At 43.1% G+C, this 24,886-nt stretch overlaps 2 protein-coding genes across 11 annotated transcripts; one reads left to right on the plus strand and one right to left on the minus strand.

Moving 5' to 3' along the window:
- Positions 1-241: 241 nt before the first annotated feature.
- On the plus strand, positions 242-24,878 carry LOC108049025 (MAP kinase-activating death domain protein). 10 transcript variants are annotated; one of them, XM_044461404.1, is made up of 23 exons: positions 242-497; positions 4,243-4,380; positions 5,035-5,453; positions 5,603-6,152; positions 6,852-7,213; positions 7,315-7,441; positions 9,160-9,192; positions 9,783-9,877; positions 10,185-11,343; positions 11,409-11,612; positions 11,821-11,871; positions 12,547-12,916; positions 12,976-13,361; positions 13,442-13,927; positions 14,305-14,400; positions 14,736-14,993; positions 15,059-15,298; positions 15,360-15,632; positions 15,715-15,882; positions 19,128-19,136; positions 22,416-22,488; positions 22,566-22,612; positions 23,819-24,878. In XM_044461404.1, exons 2-23 carry the CDS (start codon positions 4,258-4,260, stop codon positions 24,836-24,838), a joined length of 6,549 nt encoding a protein of 2,182 aa, XP_044317339.1. In that variant the 5' UTR covers positions 242-497; positions 4,243-4,257; the 3' UTR covers positions 24,839-24,878. The 10 variants fall into 10 exon arrangements, with proteins under 10 accessions (XP_044317339.1, XP_044317346.1, XP_044317340.1 ...); XM_044461411.1 differs by having other exon boundaries at positions 23,184-23,924; XM_044461405.1 differs by lacking the exon at positions 19,128-19,136.
- On the minus strand, positions 7,462-9,276 carry LOC108049026. The gene has a single exon (XM_017130041.2). It carries the CDS (start codon positions 8,174-8,176, stop codon positions 7,727-7,729), a length of 450 nt encoding a protein of 149 aa, XP_016985530.1. The 5' UTR covers positions 8,177-9,276; the 3' UTR covers positions 7,462-7,726.
- Positions 24,879-24,886: the final 8 nt, after the last annotated feature.

Consider the following 24,886-nt stretch of genomic DNA (forward strand, 5'->3'; position numbering starts at 1 on the left):
AAATGTGCTCTTCGACTCTGGTCGCCCAACTTCGTAGCGCTTCGTATAACGGCACACTTCCAGACCCCAGAGCAGAGGAATTTCAACACCACCACATCGCACATTGCAGTGGTGCCCGAGCAGGGACCGTGAGGGGGGAGTGGTAACGGGGTGGTCCGTTGGTTGGTTGGTTAGTTGGCGTCCTTTGGTTTATCTGCTCCGCTCGACGGCTAGAAAATTCAGTCACACCACAGCCAGCGCGCAGTCAGCTACATAAAAGCAGGAGCTAACGAGCTGCGACAGAGGGTCCTTCGGCTGCAACTGACCACGAGAGCTGAGCAAAAAAGAAAAGAAGCCAATATTTTTTTTCCTGTTTGTACAATTTAAAAGACATAAATAAAGTGATTGTTCCAGTGAATTTTGTCGGTGCAACGCCATGTCAACAGAATGCAAAACTCTGATGGAGAAAAACTACCTTTAACTAACTAAAAACAACAAACAATAACTAGTGAGCTAAGGTAAGTATCCAGGCTATAATTGCAGAGCTAAGAAATGCCCAAAAAATGAGTTTGAGTATGTATACGGCATATACACTATATCATTGTTGTTTCTATTCCGCTGTCGAGTGTGTATTTTTTTCGTTCTTAACGATTTTTCCAGTGACCTTGTTGCGTACGCCAGAACGTACAAATTCTGCGTGTGTGTGTGTGTGTCATTGCTGCTTAGCCTTGTCCTCCCCCTTTTATCCACATTCCGCATATACACACACATTCGTTTATAGTGTGTGTGTGTTTTCTGCGCATATATTTTTGGGGCCGAAATTTCGGTAGCATACTTTTGAGCACTGAGCACTCGGAATTTATGCGGGAGTTTTCGGAGCCAAAAAAACGACATTCAAGGCATTTTCACTTAGCATATTGCTTGTTCCCGGGTTTTTGCATTCCACGGATTGTATATATAGCCACAGCTGCGGTCAAGATAATAGCCCCAAAAAACATGTACCCATAATTGACTCGGCCAACTTTATCTACACGCATTATAGCAGGGGTTGTTCCGCGACACTTCCAATTAAGAACAATTATAGAGATGACTAATTGAACGTAAGATAGCATATTGAGGTTAAGTTTGGTGTAATAAATAGGTTAAATTATAGATAATGATCTCATATAATAACTGACTATTAAGATGCCATAAACAAAATATATATGTTCCCTTTTTTTATATTGTTTATAGATTTCTGGCTTGAGTTTAAAGTAATAATATTGGAATACTGTTTATAAGAAAATGAAAGGATTTTAAGAAATGTTATTTTCTTTTGGTGCTGAATTAAATCCTATACCAAAATTAATTTTGATTGAATCCAAAAAGAAATTAGTACTTTTACAAGTATTGTTTAAGGAAAAAAATCCTTGGCCATAAATACCTCTGCCTACTCTGTACTTTAAAGTTTGTAGTAGTAGTAGTATTTTGTTGCCTTTAATTATATTTACCAAGTGCAGTTCCACTGTGGTGCTATCCTTCTAAGCGCCATCGTATTATGCTCGGGGAATGTTAATACCCGAATGATAAGACCATTGGGCATCAGCATTTGTGGCCTGGCCTTGATGTACGACTGTATCTATGTATGCGCTGTGCTGATGATGTGGCTTCAGCTTGTTGTCAGGGAATGCAATTGCCGAGCCCTTTATTGATTTTATGATACCACGGGTGGAAGAGAAGGACCCTCCGCCCACTCCTTCCCTCAAAACCCCACCACTCCACCCCTGCAGTGGCACGTGCAGAACAACAAAACAAGTGCGGCAACAACAAGTCATTCACACCATCGGAGTAGGAGATGCAGATGGAAACAGGGCAAAAAAACAAGGCAGGAGGTTTGGGGATGTGGGTGTTGAATGGAAATTGCACGCCAGAGCTCGACTGACTGACAGACATGCTCTGCCCACTCTAAGTGGCTTGAGTGGTGACAGGAGAGCTTTTACAAGAAAAAAAAAAGGAAAATGCAGCAAAAGAATCCTTGCTTCAGCTTCCTTTTGCCTTTTCCTTTCCCTTTTCTTCGTCACGCTTAATTCAGCCAAGGAATTCCATTGCATTCTTCGTTTTGTTTTATCATAAGGCGCATTGCACGACGATAGTACGAAATCGGACCCTAAGCTCACGTTCAAAAACGCTTTATTTTCTTTATCCTGGCTTGTCCGATTGTTATGGGCTCTTATTGTAACCCGCAGACAACAGATATACACAAGTTCCTCTTTTCTCTCTTTAAATGTCCCACCTTTAATTACTGTCAAGAAAGATGAAAGTACTTTTAAAACTTATGAACAAAACTTACAGTCCATATTCATTTCATTTATCTTCCAGAAATCGAATGAGTTACAAAATATGAAATATATAGACTACAAGTTATTTAGTTTTTACTTAGAATAGTACTAGGTTTGCAAAAAGTAGGGGAAAAAACTTCTTATATCAACTTTAAAACTCACAAGTTCATAAATGTTATACCATTATTATGGTAAATCTGCTATATGTATAATGCTTTCCATTCAATTTATAAGTTAATTGGAGTTGTGGTAAGGCCATTAGAGCTTTGAGCTGACCAGAAAGTGTCAAGTGACTGGACGGGGAATGAGTTGGGCGTTAATCAATAGGCTTTTTGGGAAGTGTGCTACTGCCATTAGAGCTTCGAGTCTCAAGTGGCTGGTCCAAGTTCTTGGGACACTCGAAACCACGCAATCAGACCCAATACCACACGTCACATCTCCGATTCCGATGGCTGGATGATTTCATAATAATACTCACGCTGCCACACCGACGTTGACAATTTTTCGGTTAATGACAGTTTCGCTCTTATCCACGATACTCTGGACTATTTTTAACCTTCAGTGGGAATGGGAACGGATATTGGGATTGGAACGCCTGTCACGTCCAGGCTGATGTCATTTCGCGGAGTCTGCGGTCTGAGGAAGGTATGGGGTACCCCCAAAGTGGCATCCCTTCAATGAGTTTTCCCGGGGCGAGCAAACGAGTGGGAGAACGGGGGGATTTTGATGTTTGGGGCTGCATCTATAGCCTTGACATGATTCGCCCTGACAAGTGGTGGGATGTAGACTGCAGGACTGGTTGACCAGGAAAACGTATGAGTCCATTGCTGGCAAACTTTTCCATGCCCTTACACATCAAAAAAGGATTCCACTAAAATGGTATGTTAGAAGTTTTTACAAGTTTGCGTTATATCCTTGACGTGATTTTGTTTTCAAAATGTACATGTTTAGCGTGGCCCTATAATCTTTATTTCTGGGTCTCATTTTATTAAAACCAACTGTAAGCATTATTATAACTTTAAAAAGAAAGTTTAATGTCTGAAGTTAAAAATACCATCCTTGAAGTGTTCACCCTGTGCTCATTTGGTTGGTGAATTCTTGACTTAATCTGAGTCAATGAAGCCTGTCAATGAAGTGAGATTAATTTGTGATGGATGCGCTGATGATGGTTGAATTGGATGTTGATTTTGACTTTGCCTCGCGGTTTTTCCACTTCATCCCACCATTTTGCCATCGGCCTTGGGGCAACTTCCACGTGCCGCCTTACCGAGGGTTTCGCATGCCAAGAGCGCTAAATTGGCATTCTTTGGACCGCCCACAGGAGAAATGTGGGCACCTTAAGAGACCCCAGCACCCGACAATAGTTCACTCCCTCTGACGTCAATGGGGGGTTTGCAATTTGTGATTGGGCACTTTAAAGTATTTGTGCTTTGACATTCAATTTACCCGAACTGGCTTTGTTTGCCATTCTCAGTTGGTCTCCATTGGCAGCCCGTACTCTGAATCCGGATTAGTTTGCCTGCGGCAAGGTCATGAGCCAACAAAGAGAAGGCCACCGGGTTGACTGACTGACTTTAACCCGAAATCTGCGGAGGTCCGAAGGGAGTTGGCTTGACATTGCCATGATTAATATGTCTCGATAAAGGGATGCCTTAACTATGAAGCCATCTAACAAACATTAATCATCCATGTACTCCCGTAAAGTAACCTATAGGATCCATAGAAACCTTCATAAGTCTTGTATTCAGAAGGCTTTGAATGTAACACTTGGGAGGCCCTGAAGGCGGATTTCACTTTTTTAATAAGCCTTGCCTTCGTTCTAATGAGTTCAGCCTTGAAACTCTTTTAAATGCAACAGTCCTTGGATAAATAATCCTTGCCTCATCATGCTTACTGTCATGGCAACACTCATGTTTTCCCCTTTTTCCTTGCCTTCCATTGACAGCAAACACAATCCAGGATGTCGGACCAGCAGAAAGCCTCCCTGTGTCCCCGCTTGGTGGACTACATGGCCATAGTGGGTGCACACACGACGCCACCGATGCCAAAAGGACTGCAAGGACTCAAGGCCCCGCCGGTGCAGGTAAGTCGGTCATTGATTATATTGCTACTTTGATTTATCCCTTGCTGTTAAGTAATGAAAATAGTGCATATTTCACTGTTCCAATTTGTATACGTAAATAGATCTACCTATTGAATAATGAATTAATACAAATGGATTTGATTTAAAGCTTAAAACAATATATTGTAAATCCAACTTTTATTTAACTTACTGTGCAGTGAATATTTCATTTTCAATGGAAGTTTAAATTTATACAGTACAAAAATCTGTGTCGCACAGTAAAAGCTGAAATATACTTTTAGACCATAGGGATTTTATTTGTATTTTATCAATGAGAATAGGTAGACAAATAGATTTGATTTTAAAGTATACATTTATATAATAAAAATCATATTTTAAATTCTACCATAATGTGGTGTGGAGTTATGGAAGGGGTGGATATTTCACTGTACTTATTTAGAATTTGATGCAAGTTTAAATGAATACAAAGAGCTGAAGTATACTTTACTTTTACTTAGAATAATGTATTTCATTGTTTCATTTAAATGTACGCATTAGGCGTTTTCTATACGGTGAAATGTAGAGATTTAAAATGTCTTGGATTTTATGGTACTTTCCTTTTTACCAAAATTAAGTTTATTATTTTAAATACTTATTTGTATTGTTTTATAACAGGTGCCCGATCTTCTGCGTCGCTATCCCCCATCGGACCATGCTGACTTCCCGCTGCCCCTGGACATGGTGTACTTCTGCCAGCCGGAGGGGTGCACCAGCGTGGGACCTCGACGCACTGGCTCCGCCATACGGGACATGTCCTCCTTCGTCTTTGCGCTGACCGACAAGGATTCGGGCAAGACGCGCTATGGCATATGCGTTAATTTCTACCGCCCCATCGAGCGGCCCAGTTCGGTGGCGGGCTCGGCGGGAGCTGGTAATGATCGTCCGGGAAACGGAGGACCCGGTGGCCATGGCGGCGGTGGCGGTGGAGCTGGCGGAGCCGGAGGCGGTGGACGGGGCGGAAGGCGGTCGTCGGCCTTCAGGCGGGAATCGTGGCGCAAGAGCATGGAACGCAGCTCGGATTCGGCATTTAGCAGGCAAGTGTTGTGTGCCAGGATGTGGGGGTCACAATGGGGTCACACCGTACACTCAGACAAACAAATACCACTTTTGATTGCCAAAAACCCCCCGTCTAACGCATCTCAAACCATTTCCATAATAGTTACGGCCTCTTAACTTCTTCTAGCGACTACAGAAGTAACGTAGCGCCTAGTGATTCGGATCGAGAACTGACCTCTCGTCGTGATTCGGACCAGCAGCGCCTGCACTCGCATCACTCGCACCACTCGCAGCAGTCGCACCACCAGTCGCACCATCCGTCACACCACCCGTCGGCGGGTCCGGCGGTGCCCAAGCTGGGCCTGATGGCCCCATCGGCGGACTCCGAGTCCGGCGGCAGCCACTCCCCCTCGCCGCGTGCCTCCCGAAAGAGGACGAAGCTGCGCAACCAGTCGCTCACCTCGCTGTGCATCATCTCGCACCATCCGTTCTTCACCACCTTCCGCGAGTGCCTCTTCATCCTGAAGAAGCTGATCGATGCCTGCAACGAGTCCTCGTCGCCGAAGCGGGTGGGCGCCTCCCAGAAGATGAACCGCGACAATGTGTGGACTGTGCTGACGGGCCATGTCAGCGACGCCACGCCCTCCATCGTCCTGCACGATGTCCGAGAAATCGAGACCTGGATCCTGCGACTGCTGTCCACGCCGGTTCCGGTGCCCGGATCCACACGAGTCGAGGTGAGTGGTTAAGATCACTTAGGTAAATAGGTTCAGGAAAGTTAAGGCCTTAAAAGTTCAGGTTCTAGATAAATTTTCTGCAAAGCCATTTTTCGAAAATTAGGAAAAAAAAAAATAATAATAATAAAAAAAAAAATCAAAATAAATGAAAAACCAATTTTTGAATGCAGATTTTTAAGGAATTAAGCCACGAACTTTTAGAGGTATACCACTTCGAAATCGGATTTCTATGAGGAAAGTTATGGCCTTAAAAGTACAGGTTCTAGATCAATTTTATGCAGAGCCATTTTTCGGAAATTAGGAAAGGGGCTTCATCATAAAATATGACAAAAAATCGAAAAAAAATTACACACCCAGATTTGAATGCAGATTTTTAGGGAATTAAACCACAAGACTTTTAAAGTATGCCACTTAAAAATATGACTTCAATTAGAAAAGTTATGGGCTTAGATGTGCAGGTTTTAAGTCATTTTTCTGTAATGCTATTTTAGAAATTAGGAAAGGGGTTTCATCATAAAAAATGACAAAAAATCCAACAAAAAATTATAATTCAAGATTTAAATGCAGATCTTTAGGGAATTACACGACGAACTTGTAGAGGTATATAGAAGGGTTAAATAAAAACCCTGTACCCAAATGTAGTTAACAAATCGACAAGAGTTCCTTAGCAAAGGTATTAAGATTGGTTTATCCTTTCAGGTGGAGGTGCTGTCGCCGACGGTGCATGAGCCACTGCTGTTCGCGCTGCCCGACCACACTCGCTTTTCGTTGGTGGACTTCCCGCTCCACCTGCCGCTGGAGCTGCTCGGCGTGGAGACCTGCCTGAAGGTGTGGACCCTGATCATGCAGGAGAACAAGGTGCTGTTCCAGTCGCGCGACTACAACGCCTTGTCCATGTCGGTGATGGCCTTCGTCACCATGCTGTATCCGCTGGAGTACATGTTCCCGGTCATCCCGCTGCTGCCCACCTGCCTCAGTTGTGCGGAGCAGTTGCTCCTGGCGCCTACGCCCTTTGTCATCGGCGTGCCCGCCTCCTTCCTGGTTTACAAAAAGAACTTCCGGTAGGATTTGCTTTTAAGAAATAGTATTAAAGATTAGGCATTATTTTTCCCTCTTTTTTTTTGATTTGTAGAGGACTAATTGCTCATTTTATACTTTTTAGGCTACCGGATGACATTTGGGTGGTCGATCTGGACTCCACCAAACTAACGCCACCGACTGGTGGATACGAGGAAATACCACCGCTACCTGAGCCCGAGGGCACCATCCTGAAGAACCACCTCAAGCAGGTAAGCCACACTTCCTCGTCCTTGGGCCTTTGTATATATAACTTGATCTTCAAAATCAAATGGATGCATTTAAAAACTACATTCCTAAACTTTGGAAATTCACACAAAAGAAAGAGAATATTTAGGATATTTTTAGGTATAGAAAATATGTTTTTTTAATGTTTTTTAATAGTGACTGTTTTATTTGAGTGTAATGAGGGCTGGTTTCGTGTTATGTATTTTTTTGGCACAAATTAATTTGACATGCTGAACGATAATGGGAACGGTAACATTTAATTTGACGAATCAATGTAGATTGTCCAGGAGAAGCTGGCAGTTCTTGAGGAGATCGCGACAATGGTCGTAGAGTGCGGTGTCCAGCTGGCGAATCTCCTGCTCCTTGTCGCCGTCAAAGAAGCGCTTTAGCTTGTCCACCTCGTTGCGCATTTTGAACACGATGCCCGGCATCATGGCCTGAACCTTCTTGACCACCTGCTCCTGCACCTGCAGTCGCCGCTCGGTGGCTCCCTCGCAGCGAAAGCGTTCGAGGCGTTGCAGCTCCAGCTCCCGTTCATGGTCAAAGTGGGCCTTCTGCTGCAGCAGGTGCTCCAGCAGGGCCCGGTAGACGATCATTTGCTCCACACGCGGATCCGTGAAGGTGGTATCCGTGGGACGGCGCTGGAAACGGAGCTTGGCCCGGTGACGGGAGTCGTTGGCCTGCACGGTCGATAGAAGGGCGATGTGGGGACTGTACATGGCTCTTAGTGACCGAACTCGACTATACAAAAAATATATTATATAATATATAAAGCTCGGACTAATGAGTGAGCAGAAGTGAGTGAGACAAGCAATGTTGTGATTCAACCAAAGGCACAAAGCCTTCTGATCTTCTATGATTTCAAAGTTAGAAACAAAATATATACTGGAAGAAGTGGTAGATATGTTTGTCTTCCAAAAGAAGTGGCGCCCAAGCAGAAGCTCTCTTTTTCTACTATATTATATTTATATTTCAAGTTAAATTTGTTAAGGAACATTTACAAAGGAAATAGTTTATTTGGTTTATTTTATGTTTATGTTTTTTTTAAAAAGTGAATTTCCAGAGTCTTAAAAATGTGTTTTTGTGAAAATGTGTTCATCCTAGGTACTGGTAAGCGGTTCGCACATTTTGCGTTCAATAAACGCTCATGTCATACACTTGGCCCAAAGCCAATGTCGCTTTTCCATGTCTATTTAACCGAGATCACCTGAAAATTTGCCTGCTCCTAAGGAGAATTTCAACCACAAGGGAATTGCCTAGAGCAGAAGCTATCTTTATCGCTGTCATTCAATCGTTATCATTGCTCCATTAAACTTTGGTGTGTGATTGTTTTAATTCCAATAAATATATCTAACTACTTATGGAGTTCTCTGGTGTGTAATAAAGCAAATATTAAGAGAGCACCACAATAATATTTTATTTTAATTTAATTTTTAACCCCATCGAAAAACTCCTCAAACACTTGTACAACTCTCTATCTCTCTCTTTCTTTTTTTATGTTTTTTTTTTGTGTACTCACTGCCTCTCTTTCTGCCTATTGATGTGTGTCCATCTCTGTCTCTACTCTAATGCTATACTTTTGACACTCATGCATTATCTGTTATATGAAATTTGTTATACTCGATCACAACTTTAACTTCAACAACAACTACTACTACAACAACAACAACAACAAATCGAATAACAACAACAACATCGGCAGGCTATGCTATTGATGGATGAAGCTGGACTTGGTGTAAATATCGTTCGCAAAAGTGTTAACTACGTTTGGTTTTCGTTTATCGTTATATTTGAGTTGAAAGCGTTTGTACATACTAAACATAATCCATTAAGAATATACTAACTATATGTGAATATCCGTAAACGAAAGAATTACTTAACATAGAACATAGAACTAACCGCATGCACAGTCATTCTACATAGACATAATGGCCTAACTCTTGATGTTGAACTTTAGTCTGAAGCGAAGCTTTAAAAAGGGTTTCCAATTAGCTAGGCTACCTTCTTTCAAGTGAAGGAAATTTCGTAATTTCCATCCGAAGATTCTATCACTTTCTCTAACTATCTGTCGCTGTCTTATAGTGTTACGTGTTTCGTGTGCATGCCCAGTCAGTCTCTCTATCTCTCCCCCTTTTCCAACTTTTATAACTAACTATCTAAGTAACTAACTAACTTACTTAATAACTGAAGTGGCCTTACGCCTTCAAAAAGCTTTCCGATCCTCCCACCCCCCAAATCTTATAGTTAGCCAAGTTGAAGTCCTCATTTAGATGGCTTGAGCTGAGAGTTAACCCTACTAATTGCTCTAAATGGACTGTTCCACAGGCACTCACCTCAATGACGGCCACCAATACGGCGGTGTCCTCGCAACAACTGTTGCCATCGGTACGGGACAGTCTCCAAGAACCACCATTGCTCGGGTAAGTGATCTTAAAGGTCCATATTACGAATTGAACATGTTGAAAAATTAAAGTCTTCTTGTCATTGTAACAAAACTTACTATTAAATGTCACAAAACATATTAAAGATTAAAACCAATAGAAGATTTTGGTTTAGTGTTGTATTCATGGTCTCTGTTTCATGATAATTGTCCGTTGTTCATTGTCCGTTATTTTTTGTCCGTTTCTATTGTTTGTTGTTTATTTTCCGTATCCATACCTGATATCCTTTCTAAAGATATTATTGATTTCGATTTGTTCATACTTTATTGTTCTGATTATCCAACAGGGTATCGCAGGTGCGTCTACCACTTCAGACGCCACCGCACTCGGCACAGGCCAGTCAACGGAACTCGATGTCAGCACAGGGGGCGATGAGCTCCCGGCAGCCGAGTCCGATGAACTCACCAGCCCTAAATCCATTCGTCTATGGCACAGATGTGGATTCGGTGGACGTGGCCACACGAGTGGCGATGGTGCGGTTTTTCAATGCCCAAAATACGTTGGCTAATTTCGCTGAGCATACACGAACCTTAAGGCTATATCCACGTCCAGTGGTCGCTTTCCAGATCAATAGTTTCCTGCGATCCCGACCACGAGCTTCACAGTTCCTGAACCAATTCGCCCGGACTCAGGCGGTGGAGTTTCTGGCGGAGTGGTCACTAACGCCCACGAATGTGGCCTTCCTGCGGGTTCAAACTGGGGTTATGGATCCCATGCAGGTGGGCGATAAGCCCAAGTGGTTCGCCCACGCCTTGACCCCAATTCGATTTTCGGTGTGGGACGATGGAAGCTCGCTGAACGGAGCTCTGCGATCGCTGAAACAACTTGAGTGCCAGCCGACGGACGAGAGTGGTTCGGATTCAGAGGGAGCGGATAGCAGCAGCTCCTCGTACAGTTCCCTAAGTGATTTCGTCTCGGAAATGGCCTCCTCGGATCTGTCGCCCAGTCAGCATGACGTCTTCGGCTCGTACAATCGACCGCATGTGGTGCCCCAGACTCTATCCTCGAATCTGGACCCGGCATTGGTCTACCATCCACCCAGCAAGCTGCAATATCCCGAGGGCATTGCCGATGCGGCGGCCAGCAAAGCGGAGGAGGATGAGGAGCGTGCCGATAGTCCGGTGTCCTCATCCTCCAGTCGCTCGGACCTAAGTTCGCCGAGCTTCAATCGCGATTCGGAGTTTGATTTCCAGCCGAAGGGCGGCCAACAAGTTCTGGGATCGACAGTAGCAACAGGAGCAGCAGCAGCTGGTGGTGGTGGAGCCACTGCACCCAGTTTCGAGTTGGCCACACCGTTGGCCATGCGACTGGAGGCCACCATCAAGATGGCCAGCATCGAGCAGGAATCGGACACGGGCTCCACGGTCACGGGCAAGATCATAGCCACCGGCTCCAAGCTCCAAAGACATCCCAGCGATTCCGAGCGGCCCGAAAAGAAGATACCGGTGAGTTGGGGAGTTTAAGTTAAATCCCTTTTATTTTTTTCAATCAAAAATACCTATATTTGCAGCCACCGCTGACGCCACCGGTAAAGCAGCCGGGTGTGAGTAATATTCTGGCCCGGACCGGCAGTTCCGGCTCCAGTTCGAGCAGTCCTGGACGCCAGAGTTCCCAGAGCTCCCTCTTCGAGAACTTCGCCTCCCATGCCAAAGAGCTGGTGCGGGAAACCACTCGACAGAGCAGTCAGGAGGGTCTACTAGCCCATGTGGATAAGGTGAGTGCAATCTGGGGTTTTTTCGGGGCAAATTTTCTAACTCGATGTGCTGTTGTGCTCTGATCGTTGATCTGTTTTTCTTTCCTTTTCTTTCTACGTCTTCGTGGTTTATTGGTTTTTCTTTTCTGATTATTATTTATCTTTTACTTTTATGTTGGCGGTGTTGCGTTGTTTTGATTGAACCTGAAATGAATGTACCGTACTGTAGCATGCGCTGGACGAAGATCTTGACGACAAAATGCGTCATACCTTCGAAAAGGTTGGTACTCCCGCCGCACTTTCCCATCCCATCCGTCCAGAACCGATCCACCGATCACGCTATCATACATCGCCTAAATCTAATAACATTTCTCTATTCATAACACCGCACTCTACATTCACTTATCACTACATTTCATTAACTGAATAACGTAAGTCCTTTATAGACATCAAATCAATTAAAGCAGGGAAGATTTGTAGAAATCATTTAAGCTTATCATCCATCTGGTCACCCATCTGAACATAAAACTCTTTACCCAGCAAACCGCATGCAATTTAAAAATACATATTACTACTTGTTTATCTGGCTACACATATTTCCAATCTTTTTTTTTTATTATAATTCAATCCTTTAAGTTATTATCCCTATTTCTAGTTTATTTTTCACAGTCATTACATATAAAATACATATCGTAAAAATGTCACTACTGATTTTTCACAACCAAACCCTTTCTTAAAGCATCCTACCAACCACATCCTCACCACACCCTTCCACCGATCTTCTCATGGGATTTGTAGTGCCATTGTAGATTTCTTAAAAGTAGACCTCAATCCGGTACCTGGTGGATTGAGGGACTCGAGCTTTGATTATTAGCACCACATAGGCGATTGTGTAGTTTCGAAACAATTTCCTTAAGACCCGAATGCTAATACCTATTCGATTTTGGGTCCACAGTTCACGCTGCACGCGAAGAAGGCAGCCGGAGAGGCTTCCAAGCAGGCATTGGAGGTGTCCAAGCAGGCTGCTGGTGTGAGCAAGAACACCCTGGAGGATCTCACCTACGTGGGCAAGTCAACACTAGGCGATCTCACCAAGACGGCCAAGGAGGCGGCCACCAAGAAGGGCATCATTAAGATCGAGGAGCATCCGACGGCCGTGGCAGTACCGCCACCCAAATCTCCTGGCTCCCAGTTGGCCACCCACAAGCAGGTGCAGCAAAGTGGCGGAATGGGTGGTGGCAACAATTTCTTCTCCTCCATTGGCACTGATTTTAATGGTCTAGCCTCCTCCACATCCACCATGTTCTCGGGCATGTTTGGCAAAAGTAAGTGACCGACAAACTCAAAGATATGAAATAAACTTATCCAAAATGTCACATTGCAGAGAACCAACAGAAGCAGGTTCCTATGCCACAGAAACCAGCTAGTGTGTCATCTGGAAAGAGCAAGACGGGCATCAATTTCGATCCGTTTCCCGGACGCAAAGGTCTCGTTGAGCGGACGCCGTTGATCAAGCACTCGGGTCCGAGGCAAACGCAGGAGGAGCTGACCCGTCAACAAAACCAGGAGCGGTCGCACAGCAATGCCGAGAACCAGACCTTCCTCAAGGATGTCACCAACCAGGTGCTCGCTGGCGAGGGTGTCGGCTGGCTGAAGCTCAACCGGTTCAAGAAGCTCATGGAGGACGAGTCCTATCGTACTCTGGTCCTCAGCAAGCTCAACAAGACGCTGGACAAGAAGATCGCCCCAGATGATCACATCGACGATGTGGTAGGTTAAGTTATGATCTGGAAGATATTGAACTTCAAGGATTGTGAAACCCGACATAACCCCTCCATTTATCTTTGCAGTGCGTGACGAAGCCCGTGTGGAAGGGCATGCTAAAGTGCGTTCAAGCGATAGCCGGCGGATTGGACGTGACCTTCGCGAATTTCGGCCTGGGCGGTATGGCCTCTGTGTTCCAACTGATGGAGGTGGCGCACACGCACTACTGGAGCAAGGAGATCAACGAGGGCAGCGACATGTCCTCCAGCCTGCTCTCCAGCCACGCGGCCAGTCCAATGGGCAGTCGGGAGAACCTGCGATCGCCAAGCTCGCCAAATGGTTCGCATTCAGCCTTGGGCAGCGAGTGGGCATCGCCACAGGAGTCGCGGAAGAGCTCTACCCAATTGCCACACGGTGGTCCTGGTGGTGGTTCACATCCGGGAGCTCCGATCAATCGCCGGTTGTCGTCGGCGGACAGCCAGGATGGCCAGTCCACGACGGAGATGTTCAAGGACATGCTGTCGCAGAAGAGAAGTGCCTTGAAGAACATGCTCACCTCCTTCGATTCGGATGTAAGTTGTGTAGTTCCGTAGTGCCACCCAGTCACTTAGATCCGTCCATCCCATCATGCCGATTGTGCTCAGCTTGCTAAACCAATCCTGTATATCACTCAGTGTATATATCGTATATCGTATATCGTATGTAGTATCGCTTATCAGCATCTCAGTAACTAGATAAATCAGTACCAAATAGCATCAGTATATAACATATATGTATATCGCATCGCGATATGTATGTCAATCGATGTAGTCTGCCGATCCCCCCACCGTATCTATATTCGTAACCGCCACCCACCGTCCCACCTACATCCCGTATCGTTAACGTCCAACCGATATACCCGATTGTAGAGTTCTCTAACACTCCTCGTGTGTGTGTGTGTAATCCGTAGGCTGCTGGCTCTACGGGGGCGCTCTCCGTTGTCAGTCTGGGCGTCCGCTTGCCCTCCAGCTGCCGGTCCACGGTCTCAGACACCGAGTACGAAAATGTAAGTACCCCAGAGGTTCCAAAGACACGGAAATAATAATTACTTGTCCAAAAAATCAAGTTACCATTTGAATTTTCTAAAAATGATTCCTAATTCTCATTTAATTCTGAACTGTCACAGAAAGTGAATTATGAATCTGGGAATCCTTAACAAGGAATCATCTTTCCCTGAAACAGCTATGCATAGCATTTCCTGTATTGAGCTCGGGATACAAATTTTAAATCAAACTACTGCGACCATCTTAAAAGTCCCTCCCCTCCGATCGCGTTACTTTATCCTGTGTCAGGCCACAAACCAAAATCCAGACCCAATCTAATGCCAAATACATTTTCCAGACGACCACGTCGAAGGACTCCAAGAAGAGCTCTGGCAATCTGTGGTCCGGAAAGTCGACGCTAAGTGCCGGATTTCGTTACACTGGCGGTCACCTGATAAACACCTCATCCTCACCTTCACCGGACAGTCCGCGGGTGTACCTCTTCGAGGGACTGTTGGGCAAGGATCGACTTAATCTTTGGAACCAAATGCAGTTCTGGGAGGATGCCTTCCTAGACGCTGTTAGTCAAGAGAGGGATATGATCGGAATGGATCAGGTAAGATCGATAAATGATAGGTGAGAAATCTCTTTCATTCAGGTGTTTTATTTTCATTCAAATAGGGTCCCATTGAGATGATGGAGCGCTACAAATCGCTGAGCGAATCGGAGCGCAAGCGTCTTGAACACGACGAAGATCGCCTGCTATCCACTATGCTCTACAACCTGACGGCCATTCTGGTGATGCTAAATGTCACCAAGGACGAGATCCGACGAAAGATTCGGCGTCTTCTGGGAAAGAGTCACATTGGCTTGGTATATTCCCAGGAGGTGCACAACGTAGTTGATCAGATCAATAACTTGGTAGGTTATTATGACCTAAACATGGCTATATATAAAATGTACAAATACCTTCTTCTTGCAGAACGGCAATGACATTGATCTGAAACCTTTGGGTTCACGACTGTTGCACCGGCAGAGCTTCACCGTCCATCAGGGCACGGATGTGAACGGACCTCTGCGATTTATGGAGGTGCGGGACGATGGGCTGGTACTGCGATCGGTGGATGGCACCATTGTGGAGCGCTGGTGGTACGAGCGGCTGGTCAACATGACCTATTCGCCCAAGACCAAGCTGCTCTGCCTGTGGCGCCGCAATGGTGGTCAGACACAGTTGCACAAATACTATACGCGGAAGGTGGGTTTTCTTCGAGGTTTTTCTTTTGACCCCCAAGGTGCTTAAGGTGTCTAGTTTAATCCACCGCTATTTCCATGTACAGTGCAAGGAGCTGTACAACTGCATCAAGGAGGCAATGGAGCGCGGCGGTACGCCCACAAATGTGCCCGAGCTGGGAGGCGAGTTTCCGGTTCAGGACATGAACACGGGCGAGGGCGGCCTGCTGCAGGTGTGCCTTGAGGGTGTCGGTTTGTTGTTCTCCAACAGCAAGGTGAGTGATTGCGAGATCTCGCCATATGTCGATCCCCCACCTACACTTGGCATACACGAAACATACAACATGGTTACACCCAATACTCATACACAACCAGCTTCATCTCCGAATGCCTCAAACTACTAGTATTCGTTTTTTTTGTGTACACCACTCCTCATCAAGCAAAGCATCTATTTCCCGAAACGAATCCCCCCCTCCCACGAAATCCATGATTAGTTGAGTTGAGATGAACACTGTTAGCTCATAATAATCTTCCTTACTCCCAAACATAATCAAAGACCTTGACCTTTTTACCATGTTGTTTTGGGTCACCAAACAGCGAATAGAGAAGAGAAGAGGGTCACCTAAGTGGTGCTGATGTGGGTCACCAAGTCAATGGAACACCAGATCTGAAAATGAATTTGATAAACTGTAATAGAGAAAAAAGATTCACACCCATATTGGGTAACCGTTGTGAAACCACCAATAATCTGTTTGGTGAAAGTGGATAGCCCACAATCGAGAATTACACTAATTTTGTCAGGATCAGTCTTTATCAGATCCAGTACATATGCGCGACTATCAGTCCAGATATCGATACATACTCCCACTGCCTTCGTATCAGTGTTTCGTTTCCAGTAGTTTAATTTCGTTTTATTTTGGTTCACTTCTTTTTTTTTCAGTCTGGCTTTCTTTGATTTCCTTTTCTTACGATATTTTAGTTCGATCGGACTCCGATAATTTCCTTGTAGTGTGTGTGTATCGACTGCATCAAGATCAAGGGCCCTCTCAATATACATACATCTATATGTATAAATATTTATATATATATAAATTATGTTTGGTTTTCAGTTCGTGCTTTTCCGATATGTCTAACCTATGTAATCGTAATGCGAATGAACCACAGACACATATTTTCAGGAGACGTAGGTCCGCCCAAGTCTGCCCCCAAAAGTCTATAAACGAATCTGAAATTGAGTATCAGACTATTTAAATGTATATTCCAGGCCGAGAAAATCTGGATATCGTATTTCATCTTAGCCTATACCGTTTCTTTTCGGGTCTTTTCATTTGTTAGCCCCAACCGGAACCCGACTTCACCTATCCAACTACCCAAGCTAAGCCCCAACTACGTATTATACTTTACCGAACTCTCTATCTCTCTCTCTCTTTATCTGTCTGTCTCGCTCTAACTCTTTCTCTTTCGTTCTTTGGCTTTGGTTTTGGCATTTTATTTTGACTCGCCTTCTTATATACCTACTTATATTATTCCTAAGTCATTATATAATCCACAATAAATTGAAAAATCAATCGAATCTTTTATCTTATCCAATTTCTAATCGATCAAGTGAAAGTATATATGAACAAATAAATATATATATGCAGAAAAATCCATCTATATCATACTCATATATTGTGCTAGTGAATGTACTGAATGCTGTATTCATTATACTCTCTATTTTATTTATTACCTAATCGATTCAATAATAACGCCATCAAAACCAATAGCAAAAGAAAACAAGAAATTCCCAATTCTCCTTTTCATTCTTTTCGATTACGATTCTTACGATCCTTACGTTTGGTTACTTATACTCACCGTTTGATATGTTGATATTGTCATCTTAACCTCATTTATTGTCTTGATTATCGATTAATCTGACTACCAACAACCGATTTACGATTACCGATTAGTATCGTTCGTAAGAGTATTTCATAGAAATCAAAATCGAACTTTAAATGTACCCTCGAAACACCCACGTCAAAAGTGTCCCTAATAACCACAAACAAAAAATCGATCTACCTCAAGAACAACTATAACTACAAGCAATTATTAAGTGACTCTTAAAATAGGTATAAATTACACATCGACTTAAACCTCGTCTGTCTCGATAGGGTCCCTAAAAAGTGTTGGAGTCCAAAGAATTTCTTCTTTCGTACCTTTGGCAAAGTTATTTGTGTTCCTGTAAATATATAGAATTTCCTTCTTCCCTTTGATATGGTCAAATGGGTTCTGGGCTAAGATTAAGATGTATTGTTTGTTTTTATTTTTCGTTTTGCTCATTTGCCTTCTATTAACCTTTCGAAGCTCATACTTGAAAACAAAATTTATGAATCTATATATATATATATATATTTATATATATATATATGACAAAGAAATGCAACGAAAGAAATAAAGTGAAAAATTATAAAGAAGTATTCTAAACTGGTAACTTTTGAGATGGTCCTTGTGCAAAATCCTCTAAAGTGCTTTGTTTGTTTCGTTTTCAGTTTTATTTCGATTTTCATTTTATGATTTCCTCGTTTCCTGTCTCTCTCTTCGCTATCTCTACAAACATATATGCGTATATACATATATAAATAACTTCCTTTCTATATATATATCTGTCTCTGTCTGTCTCTCTTCTTACTCCTAACTCTATCTTTTTTCTGTGTTATATATGCGATATATAAGAAGTTTTTTTTTCGTGAGCTCAGAACTTTCTGCCTTACGCCCTTTTTTCAGTTCCATTGTTCCATTTCGTTACATTTCGATTCGATTGCGTTTTTATTTTCCGTTTCACTTTTTGGTAGTGACTTCATGCCAAATTGTTCCTTAAGTATGATAACCGAACAACAACAAGTACAAACAGCAAATGTAATTTAAGATATAGTAGCCATGTCCTACCCATGATATCTCCACAGTTAAGTTTGTAAAGCCGATAAACCGATACCGATACCAAACCAAAATTGAAAACTCCCAAAATGTCCCACCGTCTATAAGCAACCGACTCTAACATAACAACAACAGCAACAACAACCACATTTCATATCGTTTCTATTTAGTATCTAACAAAAAAAACTTTAAAAAAAAATCAAAACTATACAAAAAAAAAAAAAACAAATTTGCCAGCAAATTAGAAATTGAACAGAAAATAAAATGCAACTAAAACATTTGAATGAACAGTTTAAAAAACCGTTTTCTCAACTTTCCTTTTTATAATTTTCTTTGTTGTTTGTTTGATGTTCTCTGTCGAACGCGGATCGCTGCACCGTTGCTCGCTCTCCCTCCTTTGTGGACCAACCAAAAATCACGTTCCGTATCCGGAACGAACCGATCCGAAACCGAACCAAAACCGAACCGAATTGAATTGTATTATTCCAATGATTGGTCTACTTCTCAAACGATAACAAAAAAAAAACCCAAAAAAAAAAACAAAATCAAAAATATAACCAAAAATCTATGATAAAACGATCTGAAAATGTCTGAAAAAACGATAAAGGATTTCGAGGTATTGCAATGAACAAATTTCTTGTTATATTTGAACTTAAATTTATAAGCAACTATTGTTCTTTAAATGCCCTGCTCTCCACCACCCAACCCCACCCCCATCCTCTGCTCCTCGTCCTCATCCACCCACTGCCCAACACCCTCCTGGCCCTCACTTAAAATAAAAGAAAAATATAAAATATATTTTAGTTTGCGTTGCTCTTGAGTTTTAACTTGGACTCTTTTGCGTTCATAACACTTGATTTAATCCTTCACTTTCACCCACCCCCCAAAAAAAATAAAGGTAAAAACCAAAAAGTATACAAAATAATCTGATATGGCATTTAACAGTTAAAAAATAAAATAAATTTGTAGTTTATATTGAACTTAAACCTTAAGCCAAAAATAATATATATACCATAATGTATATTATTTACCCATATCTTTTGTGTTATGATCCTTATCTCTCTCTCTCTGTCTCTCTAACCCAACTGAGATTTTCGTTTTTGAACTGTTGGTTGATTGATTGGTTGGTTGGTTTGTTTGTTGAATTGAACTTGATTGAATTTAATCGAAACTGAGCCGTACAGTTGGTATACCTTAATGCCGATTATCGATTGACTACTATTATTGATTAACGTTAGATTAACCATTTTCGACACCTTATCTTTTCGTTCTTATTTCAAGCCTCCAGTGTATGTTTTTATTTTCAGTGTTAGCCAGCACGCACACTAGTCGTCCAAAGCATAGATGGTCACACTATTCGCCCAAAGCATAGCTGGCCACACTGTGGCATAAAGATCTCCAAAGCATGTCAAGCACTCTCCACACCTCAAGTGCAATCACTTTAAAGTCCTTGCCAGGACTGCACCACAATTCAACGCAGCTTACCATAATTCACCACACTTGTCTGTCCGAACACTCTGCGAAGATGTTAAATAACGCCCAAACTAGACACAATCATGTTTTGAGTTGTGAAAAAGGCTTTACGGCACTTGGCTGATAAGCAAGCTTTAATTATATATAGCAATATTAAGACTACGAATTCCACAAATACCCAAAAAATATATATTACCAACTCAAGAATTTGAACACACACATGGCTGTACCATTCTATTTCGTTTTGTTTCAACACTTTTTTTTCTGTTCCGTTAAGTTCCGTACCATTTTGTTTCGTTGGTTGCGTCCTAAGTTAGATGACTTTTCACTTGGAGGGAAAGCAGCTCCTTAATCATTTAGACTACCCCTTAAAAATAGTGCAGGGTTCGTATTTCAGTGATCTCCAAAAGAAATCTTTAATGTACAAAATGAAATGCAATTTAAAATTGTAATAATTTAAAATTTAGATTACAAAAAACGAACCCTGTGACCAAGCTTCTATTTTTTAATCTTTCGTTCTATTCCCCTTATAGCGTGTGCCAGACAATTCACCGAGTTACCAACAATAGACCTATAAAGTTTCCTTAGTGTTGATTTTGAGTTTGCTTGTGTAGAGTTACTTGTTTAGCAAAGACTTAAACACCAAACGTAGTTGTAGTTTAATAATTAAGAAATTAAAAGAAAGTATTAAATAAAATGAGAAACAAAAAACTTAAATGAAAACGTATGCTTAGGGTAAAAAAACCCACTTAGAAAACCAATTAATATAGTCGTAAGCTGAAAAAACCAAAAATGCTGGCGTTTTCTTTTCAATATCTATAAGCTATCGCTAACAGTCTGGCTTTCCTGCCTTTCTTTTCCATTCTGTCGCTCTCTATCTGTTTCTATTTCACCAATATTACGACTTTCTCTACCTCTGTTTGCCTATTGTTTCGTTAAATCTTTGATATCGAGCCAACTTAAGGAAAGCAACTTGGCTTATAGTAAAGTGATCGAATATCGATCCTAATCCGATCATATCCACTGGTTTTTAGTGGTAGTACCACATGCTGCATGCCGTTACATGTGTTTCTGCCTTATTCCCTCTCCCATTTCCCAACCGGCTCCTATACACCCTCTTAAAATCTTGAAACCTCTATGAAGTCAAGGAGTTACAAATTGTGAGAGCGACTGTCACCGACGACTTCACCCTTTTCTCTTTGCTGCTTTTCAGGGAATGAGAGGGTGACTTATAAGCTGTTCCATTGCCAAGTGTTCCAGACTTGCTACCCAAAAAAAAAAAAACCTTTGCTAGAACCCCCTTAGAAACGAAACAATTATTTGGTTAACATCATTTTCTTAAGTGTTTTAACTTTTTTATATACTAACAACTTCTTTAGAGAAGTACACACACTCGGACACCAAACACTGTAGCTTTATTTAGTTTGTTTTGCGTTTGTATTAGTGCAAATTGGGGTTGCTCAGGTGAACAACTCTCGTAAATATATGTATAATATGCATAGAACCAACGCCTTCGTATCCAAATTCCAAGCTACGTAGTATACGACCATCTCACAAGTGCTAATTAGAATCCCCTCTCCCTCTAAAGAAAAAATTGACTAATAAAAGTTCCATACTCAATATGATATATGGAAGAGAAAAGATTTTCGAAAAAAAAATCAAGTAAACCTAACTAATTACCGAACTTTCATTTGATTTTGCTGCATTCTCTTTCTGTCTTCCGTTGCATTTTTTTGAGTTTTACTTGCCATTCCGTTTCATTTCATATTACGTTACTATTTTGATTGTTTTAGTTTTTAGTCCTGAGCACTAATTACTGCGGAAACACCTGATGGGTGCTGTGTACATAAATGAATGTCGTCAACTTTACTAGGTGTCCTTGTCTTGCTGCCCGCCCTAAATAGATCAATATGTGTGACCCAAGCGCTTGCGTAGCATTTAGCTTTTGTTTGCCTGCCCGCCTGCCTGCTTATGTTCCAATTCCGTACCGTTTCGTTTAGTTGGGTTGGTAACTGTACTTTTGGCCATACACCAAAATATTAAAAAAAAAAAAAACTACTTGAAGAATCCGAAGAAAACTCCCCACTGCTTTAATTTATTACACATTATTGCCCACGCGTATACGCTATCTTCTTCAACTATTTCTCTCTAACTCCCGCTCTGCCTATCAACCAGTCTCTTCCTCTGTTGAACAGCGTTCTGTGTGAAAGCTTTTTGGTTGAACCGCCTTATGATTTGCATTCCGTTATCGTTCCCTTTAGTTGCGTTGCGTTTTGCTTGATTTAGTTCCGTTCCGTTTCCCCTTCCGTTATTTTCCATTCTTGCGTTTCGTTCCGTGATGGAGCCTTGAAGCCGAAGAAAGAATGAAGGTGTCATTTGGCATTGAAGCCTAACTAACTCTGTTCTCCGCACGTAATTTCAGTTCTTCGTGCGATTGGACCATATCCGCAAGTGCTTCACCCAGAAGGGCGGTATCTTTGTGCTGGAGGAGTACAGTAAGTACTGTGTTAGCCAGTGGCTTACTGCTGTACCTTGACCTTAATTAACTCCATTCTATTTTCCGAACTTGCAGATCCCAAGACGCGCAATCTCATCCAGCGGAAGTACCAGTCAAGCATGGTGAGTACTGTAATTAAACCTTAATTCCACCACTGATCGCCACCATAGCCATCAAGCACTGTTCACCACTTGTTCCGAGTTGCATCCCGTTCCGTTCCGGAACTATCGTTTATCGATTTACTGTACATAAACTTGCTTAAGCCTGCCGAGTTATGCAAATTTCTGTACAAATCAATTGTGACCCCCAAAAACCCATCTCTATATATTTGTATAAACATATCTATATGGAGATTCCAGAAAGTTTTTTTCCACTGTATGATATGGCACATTCAATTGCACCGACAGTTTGTATGTACGATATTGAGATAATCTCTTTGATTTTCGATTTTCCTTTCTTTCCGTTTCCGTTTTCCATTTGGTTCGTTGCATTCGTTTTTTGTGAATATATTTCTATGTCAACAACAACTCAACTACTCAACAACAAACAATGCCTGCAACAACAACACACAAAACACCAATAACACCACTCATATATCATCTAATAATAAAAAATAAAAAACTACACCGAAAAATAACCTTCACCAATTTAAAACTGAAACCGAAAAACCAAAATGTGTAATTGAAACCTAAGGCGTCGGAAATTGTCCTGAGCTTTCATCGCGTGACCTCCGTGCAGTTTGCCTACATCTGTCATCTGAATGGCGTCCGAGGTACAGTCACCGACAAAAGCATTGCTGGAACGATGAAATCGGCGGAGATGCTTAGGCCCAAGGAAACGCTGGAAGATGGATCAACCTCAGCTGGGGAGCGCGAATAAATAATGTGCCTAAAATGAAATCTATGTAAATAAAATCAAGAATCCTTTTTATGTAACTCCTATGTATGTATGTACTTCCTGCAACATCTTAAAAAGAAAAGAAATACCACCACAACAACAATCAAAACATAAACAACAAAAAATTGTTCTTTGGTTTAGACTTTTTGTGACCTTTTTTTGTTACCATCATATATTTTGCATTTGTTTTCCTATATTTTCACTTGAGTTTTGGTTGTTGTCGTTCCACTTCAAATGTTGCGAATTGCATGCTCTTTTTCTTCTGCTATTTTGCCTTGTTGTGTTGTGCAAGCACCGTCCACCCCAAAGAAAAACCACCCAAAAAGTCCACATAATTCACTTCAACACCGCCCAAAAAAACACTGTTCATTTTGAAGACAAGAAAATGGCCATGTGCAGCAGCTATTTCAAATAACGTATACGCTCCGTAGTCCGATCAGATATGCTACTCGGTGCTGTGCGTTTTCTCCTACGTGGCCGCCGGTCAGGATCAAAAGAAGAATCCTGTGGTTATCACGCCGCAAATCCAGGACATCCATGCCCAGCAAAAGCAGAAGCACCAGCAACAGCAACAGCAGCAGCAGCATCCACAGCAGCAGCATCCACAGCAGCAGCAGCAACATCAGGCTGTTGCAGCACCGCCAGTGCCCGCAACCAGTGCTCCAGCGGCACAGGCCAATCCCGGCCGGATGAGTGGCAAATCCCAGGCGGGCAGCATCTCCATACGCCACACGGTGCCTATGCAGAAGCCCACCATCACCATGTCCACGGTGCAGCCACAGGCCAGGATGCCCGTCCAAGTGGCAACCGCTTCGGCGGTTCCAGTGCCAGTGCCAGTTTCAGTGTCCGTTTCAGTTTCAGTTCCTAATTCCACACCCACATCCACACCCGCACCCACAAGCACACCAAATCCCGGCAAGCTGCCGCAATTGCCGCCGCGTGTTCCATCGCAACCATCCACAGAGAGTCTGGCCTCGATCTCGTCCCCGCCGCCGAAGATCAGGACACCAATGACCGCACCACCCGGACCGCCGCCGGCCATACCGCCGCGCACTGGGGCGATTGCCCGGAGCGGTTCGGTGCCGGCGGCCAGGTCGTTTGTCCGCCAGGCATCGGCGAACTCCACGCCGCCGCAGTACACGCCGCAGCCGCCGCCGCCTTTTGTGATCCCCAAGCGGCACAGTGGACTGGCCAGGGCGTCCACTTTGTCATCGTCGTCATCGTCGTCGTCGTCGTCGTCCGCCTCCAATCATCCCGGGCATTCGCAGTCGCAGCAGCGCGCCAGCCACGGCAGCGTCGCCGCTGTGCTGCAGTCCATGCCGGAGGCTGAGCCCGGATTTGGGTCCGGGTCCGGGTCGGGGTCGGGTTCGATTTCCGGCTCCAGTTCCGGCTCCGGTTCGGCATCGGGCTCCATTGCCAGCGCTTCACCGCAGGCCCATCGCAAGCACTGACGAAGGAGTTCGTTCTTCAAGTTTGGAGGCGGCGGAGGAGGAGGAGGA

The sequence above is a fragment of the Drosophila rhopaloa genome, unplaced genomic scaffold, assembly GCF_018152115.1.
Source record: "Drosophila rhopaloa isolate 14029-0021.01 unplaced genomic scaffold, ASM1815211v1 contig_3, whole genome shotgun sequence".
Taxonomy (NCBI): Eukaryota; Metazoa; Arthropoda; class Insecta; order Diptera; family Drosophilidae; genus Drosophila; species Drosophila rhopaloa.

What these genes read in the sequence shown, in the direction of transcription:
- LOC108049025 (XM_044461404.1), top strand. Translation starts at nt 4,258, where the DNA reads ATGTCGGACCAGCAGAAAGCCTCCCTGTGTCCCCGCTTGGTGGACTAC. An exon ending in ATGATCACATCGACGATGTG is followed by an intron (nt 13,362 to 13,441) that starts GTAGGTTAAGTT and finishes TTATCTTTGCAG; the next exon opens with TGCGTGACGAAGCCCGTGTG. An exon ending in CTTTGTGCTGGAGGAGTACA is followed by an intron (nt 22,489 to 22,565) that starts GTAAGTACTGTG and finishes CCGAACTTGCAG; the next exon opens with ATCCCAAGACGCGCAATCTC.
- LOC108049026 (XM_017130041.2), bottom strand. Translation starts at nt 8,176, where the DNA reads ATGTACAGTCCCCACATCGCCCTTCTATCGACCGTGCAGGCCAACGAC.